Source organism: Sinocyclocheilus rhinocerous, unplaced genomic scaffold (assembly GCF_001515625.1).
Source record: "Sinocyclocheilus rhinocerous isolate Xijiao unplaced genomic scaffold, SAMN03320098_v1.1 scaffold1363, whole genome shotgun sequence".
Classification (NCBI taxonomy): Eukaryota; Metazoa; Chordata; class Actinopteri; order Cypriniformes; family Cyprinidae; genus Sinocyclocheilus; species Sinocyclocheilus rhinocerous.
The window spans coordinates 84,601-92,711 of NW_015625576.1; the positions used below are offsets into that span (position 1 = coordinate 84,601).

The following is an 8,111-nucleotide window of genomic DNA, read 5'->3' on the forward strand; positions in this document are numbered from 1 at the left end:
TATATATATATATATATATATATATATATATATATATATATATTAAAAATTTAAATAAAATATAAACAGATGAAAAATGTAAGGTGTATTTCGACACCTTAAGCGTATTTATTTCAGTTAGTTGTCCAGTTTTTTTTTTATGTTTCTTTGTCCATTAAAATGCAACGTTTTGTGAGGTTTTATGCCAGAAGCGTTGTGTTTTTAAGATGCCATATCAAGTTAAAAGCAGTTCAACTTTTGCAATAAAATGTCTGGAAACCCCTGCATTTGTTCAGTTTAGTTTGATTGTGCCTCATCCATGTGGATTTAATGCTAATGCTAATTATTTTGCATTACAAACAGCATCCAGGTCTCAAAAACAACACCAGACATTTTCCCATAGAGTTATTTATTCAGCTGCTGAACATCTTTTCACATTTGACTATACATACAAATCAACGCTAGTAAATAAACTCGGAAACGACCATGAAAGAGGCCGCTTCTACTTTATACTAAAATCATCCGATTAATCTGAAGAGAGAGGAGAGTATTCACACCATGTACAGGATTCAGTTCATATATGGAGTTAAAATGGTTTGGTTTTCATGGATCGGTTGGGAAAAAAAGAAAAGTCAAAATGAGAGCCGGATCACATATAAACCCGAGGATTTCACTGGTTAAATTCTCATTCAAACAGGGTAAATTGGATTAAAAATAGCGGTTTAAATAAATATTTGATGTTGATTTATTTTCTGAAAATCTAAAAGATCCTCCCTGACACCCTTAAACAGTCATCCAAATGAGTCTTCATATTATTACCCATAATGCAATGTGCTGAACCACAGCTATACGCTTTATAGCAGGGCTTTTGGGCTCCTCCAGTGGTTTAGACTAGAAGCACTTCAAATAATTCATGAAACATCGATCTGAACAGCCCAAGAGCTTCCAGAATACTTAAAAAGCTGTGTTTAAAGCAGCCGCCCTATAGAACTAGAGCGGTACCTGTGAAAAATACTGCTCTCTCCCAAATTTAGGCCCAAATAAACTCACATTATCGCTTCAGGGATTCAAGGCCAGCGCCGTGTCTGAAAGGGACACAATTTCAGTTCATTTCAGAGAAATCATTTAGTAATGTGAATCTGTGCTCGAGGACCAGAGCGTGAAATCAGACACACTGGAGACCAAGAACAAGAATGTCCTGAAATCACTCGAGTCATTTTATATCATTTTAGAAATGTCAAAGCCATGTTTCACCTCAAAACACACACAAATTATATATATATATATATGGACTTCATTTTTTCAATATATCTTATTTTAATACATCTATACGTATAGTTACATATAAAAAACCTATTAAAATATATAATGTATAAAAAAATATCTATTTTATTCAAATATAAAACAATAATTAAATATTTAGAATCAGTTTTATACATATTTTATATATGTGTATATACGTTTACATATATATATATGTATGTAATATTTAGGAAATATATTACTTTTTAAATTATGTATATATATATATATATGTAATATTTTAATAAAATGTATCTTTTAATATATATTTTCAATAGTTGTTTTATATGTAACTCGTATATCTATATACTGTATGTATAGGTACGCATGTATGAAAACAAAATATACTCTGCATAAAGACCATTACATTACAATATTTTGCACTGCAACAATATTTTCATGAAAATCAAAGATTTTACAAATTTACATCAGCATAATGTGGAAAAGCTTTTATTTCTATAAAAAAAACATTCTGCTGTAATTGAATTATTTAATAAATGTATTAGTTTGGTTTAAGGTTATTATTTTTTTGTTTCGATCAGCACAAGTTAAATTCACTACAAGACAATTAAAAGTATATATATATATACTGTATTTTTCACTTAACAGTTACAAGAACAAGTGGAAAACACATTTTTTCAACATTATAATAGTGAGAATTTGAAAAAATATGTTTGTCATGAATATGTTTTAATTTTAAAGTCACAATGCAAAATACCTTAATTGTCCTTATATTTTTGCAAAATATAATTTCTAAATGATTTGGGGATGAAACTGGCCAGTTCTTGACAGTTTGAATGAATATTTTAGGTCAGTGGTGCAATAAGCCATCAGGTTCTCTCACCTGTCGAGTGCTACACTTTAATAACTCAGTTTGTTTGGATGACAGTGAGGAAAAAAGGCACAAGGAGACCCGTCGTAGGGTTTGTGAACATAAAAACACACATTCACAGCGCTCTGGTGACTCTTCAGAGAGTCTGCTCTTTCTTCTGGAGTCGTGGAGAACAGCACTCGCTGGATTGATCACATGTAGAAACGTCAGTCACGTATCTGACACGCTTGCATAAAGCCTCCTCAACTCACAGGGATACAGAAATTAATACCCCCATTTTCCCATAATGCACCTGTGTGTCAGATCATCGGTCTGTCCTCTCAGTAAAACTAGTGTGCATGAGATCTGTGTGTCCTCTGTTTGTGTGTGTGTGTGTGTGTGTGTGTGTGTGAGAGAGAGAGAGAGAGCGTCTCACTCCTGACCGAAACCTTCCGTCTCCTCAATCGCAAACATCAGCTTCTCCTTCAGCTGCTCGTAACTGCGGTACGCCGGCAGATCCAGTCGATTAAAACTGGAACAGGAAGAAAACGAGAGCAGTTACAGGTTTAATATCCACATTTGCACTCAATGACTGCTATATATACACTGACTGCTGCATTACAGATGAATATTATTGATTTTAAGATGATTATTATAGGCAGTGTACAAGAATGAATACAAAAAAAAAAAAAGACAGTATATGAAGCTCTAAGAGTGTCACATAAAAACAATGAAGGAATTATTTATCAATTTATGACTTTTAAAATAAATATTTAAATAAATGAATTAAAATATTAGATATTTAACAATGATTTATTTATATAAAAAATATTAAAAATTTACTATACTATTAAAAATATATATTATAGATGGTTATTATATGCTGTACGAAGTATGAATACATTACTGTAGTAGGAAGTACTAGGAGTGTCACTTAAAAACAGTGAAGGATTCAGTTATCAATTTATTAATTCCAAAATAAAAATGTAAATAAATGGCTTTAAATATTTTTTCCTATATATATATAAGGAAAAAATATTTAAAGCCATTTATTTACATTTTAATTCTATTTTAAAATTTTATATTTTAGTTTATTTTATTTATTGGCATTTATAAAAAAAAATTAATGAACTGAATCATTTGATGAATTATTTTTTTATCAATAATTATTCAAGTATATATATATAATTGAATAATTATTGATAAAAAAACTTATTCATCAAATGATTCAATTCATTAAAAAATTTAGTTAAATAATATAAACAATAACAAAATTAGCAATTAATATCAATAATAATAATAACAACAATAATAACAACATTATTATTACATATTGTTAATTATTGTTAGCATTAAATAAATATAAATACTAATTATTATTGATATTATTATCATCATTAATAAAACATATTATTATTATTAAAAAAAAAGTTTTTGCCTATTAACCCATTTACCAAATCATTAAAAAAATGTATTTAGAGAGTTAACAAAGATGCAACGATTGGATTACTATTTTAAAATATGCCTCAACTGACACAAGTCACATCCGTACTTACACATCTCAAGCTTAAATACACGGATTTCATAACAGATAATATCAAGAGAAATGTGAACAGATCTTTAGAGATTAATATAATGTCTGTATGAAGTGAGATTATGTACCATGTGTGGCTGCGAGGAAGCCAGTTCTCCTTCCCAACCTTCTCGATGCAGAACTTCTGCGGTCCATTACTCCCTGAAACGAACACATGACAAATGTCACCCTCGAGCAACATGATCTCTGCACTGAAATATATCTTTATAGAGTAAACCAACAGGACCAAGAGCAGCGTTCTGTGACCTACTGCAAAATGTCCTAAAGACACAGAACTGTACCTAGAGACAACATGAAACTGATGCGATTTACATTCTCCATAAATGTTTTTCATCATAATCAAGCCTCTGAAACAACTTTTTTTTTCTCTCTGCTGACATAACCATGGCTATGTGGGCAGAACAAAATAATATTAAACCAATCAAATAAAAACACCTAACACCCATGATCCAGTCAAATTCTGGTTGCTTCCAACATTATGTCCCAGTCTTTATTCTGTTTAAGGCAAGAAACTACAGGCCAAACCAATGTTTTTTTTTTTCCTTGTGAACTGGTCAATTTTGTGATTTTGGGCTATTTTGCTTCCATAATATGTCTTCTTTGAAAGAAAAAATCCAAAATACAGATTTAAGTGTTTATTTTATTGTATTGTATCTATTTGCATCTGTAGATTTCAATTTCAATACACATCTTTAAAGAGTTTTTTCTCCACGTCAGCAGCACTTACAAACACCAAACTTAGCAGTTTTATTCCTCTCTATATTCTGACGGTTTTTACTGAAGGGTTTGTTGATATATCATTCACACCGATTTATATAACATATTTTAAAAAACTAACAAAAAAAAACCACGCTAACTTGTTTCTATATTATCTTTTTCTGTTACTTTCATACTGTCTGCCAAATTTCATAGGTATTTTGTGAAAACAGAATCTTTTTACAGACTAGTGAAAAGAAAACATAAAATACACTTTTAAGTGTTTATTTTTTAACACTTTATCTATTTGGGTCTGTAAATTTCAATTACAGTTCATTACTTTAAAAGTTTTTTCTCCACTTCAGCAGCACTTACATTCACCAAACTTAGCAGTTTTATTCCCATCTATATTCTGAAGGTTTTTACTGAGAGGTTTGTTGATATATCATTCACACTGATTTATATAACATTTTATTCCTAAAACATGATGAAAATTGATTTTTTTTCCGGCTGTTGACAGAATTTTCTGATTTATGGACTGATAAAAAGAGAAATCCAAAATCCCCTCTATAAAAACCTTTGACTCTAATATGTCAACAGAATCAAACAAGCATTTTGAACCTGACCTTATCCAGTGTTCAGATTTATCTTCTGGAATTGTTTAATCAGATAACGCCTCATTTGCACATTTAAACAAAACATTTCAGAAAGCTTGTAATACAAAATAACTGTCTTAATGTACTTTGAGTAATCAACTGGGAAAGTATGGTGATGCCTATTAGTTAAATATTTTTACCCTATTCACTTGTAGTGTCTTGCCTTAATGCTATAATACGTCACATTATGGTAGTTAAATGCATAGTGCATGCTGTTTCATGTTGTTATGTAAATCAAAACTGATCTGAATCCAAAATAAATTCCACGTGAGCTTCACAGTAACTCACCCATCAGGTCTGCAAAGCCTCCGACAGGCAGACGGCAGGTACCTGTGACGAACTGCAACAGTCTCATGCGCTTCTCATTGTCCATCTCTTTAATAAACTACAGAGAAAAGAGAGAGTGTCTTATAACTTGGTGCAATCTGAACCATTAATAATTTCAAATGATTTACTGATGAGATTATTGCGTGATTACCTGCCAGAACCACAGGATCTGTTTACTGGTGGAGGTGTAATGTCTGTAAATGCTGTTTCTCTGCCAGTCATTTAGATCTATTTCTTGCATCCCACACAACATCACCTAGAACACACAAAAACATGGTTGATTACAGAATAGATGCAACAGTATTTAAATAAGATGACGTTTGATTCTGCAAGCTTAGGAATGTACAGAGCATTTGTTAAAGCATTTGCACATATATCCGAATGTCAGTGCATTTTGTTATGCAATGCAATGACATTCAGATATGCTTAAGTGTGACTCAAGTGCACACATATTTTGAGGCAGCTCTGTACGTGGGACTTGAGGGATTTTATATCAGCGTCTCTCACCTCCAGCTCTTTGGCATCGAAATACTGCAGGTACTGCTGCGGAAGAATCTCATTAAATCCTTCAAAAAAGGCTTGAGTCTGTTCCTCAACACCACGAGACAGACGCCACTCCGCCACCAGCCTGAACACACACAACAGGACATTTACAACCAACACACACTGAACAACACCTGAGGAGGCATTTTAGGGCACAGAGGGTCCGTCCCAATCTCTAGTGTGCTGCCTCACTGTTTAGCTTCTAAGACAGCATCTTACCAATACAGAACATGGTTTGAAATGCACTTTATGGGCAGCTAACATTTCTGTGTTGATCTACAAGTATTTTGTTAACCTTTTTACATCCATTTAGCATATAATCTTGTTTCAACATTTTTAACGATGAAATAACATATAATAAATAAAATCCAAGTTGTTTCGGTACTGACAAAAAATGCATAAATTTAAATATAATTTAATTTATTAAAATAAATGCATTACATGCAAGTTAATTCAACATATATATATATATATATAATTTATATTATTTAATTTATTCATTTAAAATATTGATATTTATAATATTTTATGTGACCCTGGACCACAAAACCAGTCATACGGGTAAATTTTTTGAAATCGAGATTTATACATCATCTGAAAGATAAACTTTCCATTGATGTATGGTTTGTTAGGATAGGACAATATTTGGCCGAGATACAACTATTTGAAAATCTGGAATCTGAGGGTGCAAAAAAAAAAAATCTAAATATTGAGAAAATCGCCTTTTAAGTTGTCCAAATTAAGTTCTTAGCAATGCATATTACAAATCAAAAATTAAGTTTTGATATATTTACGGTAAGAAATTTACAAAATATCTTCATGGAACATGGTCTTTACGTAATATCCTAATGATTTTTGGCATAAAAGAAAAATCGATAATTTTGACCCATACAATGTATTTTTGGCTATTGCTACAAATATACCCCAGCGACTTAACACTGCTTTTGTGCTCCAGGGTCACATATATACATATAAATATATGAATTCATATATACAATGCAAAATGTCAAAATTAGATATCTTAGAGGCAGCATAATTTTGCTGTCTACTGTTTGGTATGGCCTAAAACTGTTCCCTAGATAGGCAGCTCACTAAGCTTTGGAACAGACCTAGTGTAACAGCACTGAAATGAGGGAAATGGAAAACCAGACAGAGCCCCTTCTTTATAATATATCACTGGACTTTGACAAGTAAAATGAATATAATCCTATGTAATAACAACAACATCACCAGTGCTAAAGGATCTAGAGGGCTTTGTGTGTCAGTCTGGGGTCTGGCTTTATTTAGCATCAAAAGTGTTTCATTATGAGACTGTGAGACGGGCAGAGTGGCACCTGATGTACTCCTCCTTGTTCTCCTCTGTGACCTGGATGTTCCCGCCATCCGGCTTCAGCTCATGAGTCGACACCTCACCCAGGATCTCCTTATCCACCGAGAAAAACATCTCCAGCCCGCACTCCTCGATGTTATTATCCCTGACACAACACCCACAGACAGTTAGAGAGGCATTCACGACTGAAATCAATCGCTCTGAGCTGCATTTCAGACGCGAGGATTTAGAATCACACCACACTAGGGCTTGCCCTCGACTAAAGATTTTTCTAGTCGACTAGTAGTCGTTCATTTTTAGCCATTAGTCGACTAATCGCACGTTTATATTAATAAACCATATAATTAATAATAATGAGCCTTTAATTGCCCATAGCCTATCAGCGCACACATAAAGCATGCCACAGTGCACCGGCAGAAGTAATGATTATGAATGTGTCAGGGAAAACACAGCCAGAAGATTGCCTTAACATTATAATAATTCACTGATAAACTACTGTTTTCTGTATTTTCGGCTGCAGTGATGAAGTCGGCGACACTGACTCATCATCTCCACAGTGGACATGCAAAATTACTCACTTCTTTTTTTGAAGACTAGTAAAATTTCACTTAAGATTTTGTTCCCACAGTAATAAATAATTAATAAATTAATAATTTGCTATTTATTCGATTTTTATCTGGAGGTCTAATTGCATAACACTTAAATAAACAATGCGCCTTTACTCTGAAATTTAAAGTGGACTGTATTTACATATTTATTATTATTAATAATAATAAATTAGTATTTAGTTATTTACTTTTGTAAAGAAAAATATATTATATAATAGTCTAAAAATAATATATATTTATATGAATGTGTATACATACATACATA

The 8,111-nt window shown here is 32.1% G+C and overlaps 1 protein-coding gene across 1 annotated transcript in view; it reads right to left on the reverse strand.

Annotated features, from left to right (window-relative positions):
• Positions 1-1,989: 1,989 nt before the first annotated feature.
• LOC107751942 (E3 ubiquitin-protein ligase Itchy-like) overlaps positions 1,990-8,111 on the reverse strand; it is a 31,471-nt gene continuing 25,349 nt past the window's right edge. Inside the window, exons 19-24 of the mRNA XM_016567732.1 lie at positions 7,243-7,383; positions 5,873-5,993; positions 5,517-5,621; positions 5,327-5,423; positions 3,755-3,827; positions 1,990-2,624 (exon numbers count right to left, since the gene is read on the reverse strand). Coding sequence (XP_016423218.1) covers positions 2,525-2,624; positions 3,755-3,827; positions 5,327-5,423; positions 5,517-5,621; positions 5,873-5,993; positions 7,243-7,383 — 637 coding nt within the window. The 3' untranslated portion in view covers positions 1,990-2,524. The remainder of the gene's footprint in view (positions 2,625-3,754; positions 3,828-5,326; positions 5,424-5,516; positions 5,622-5,872; positions 5,994-7,242; positions 7,384-8,111) is intronic.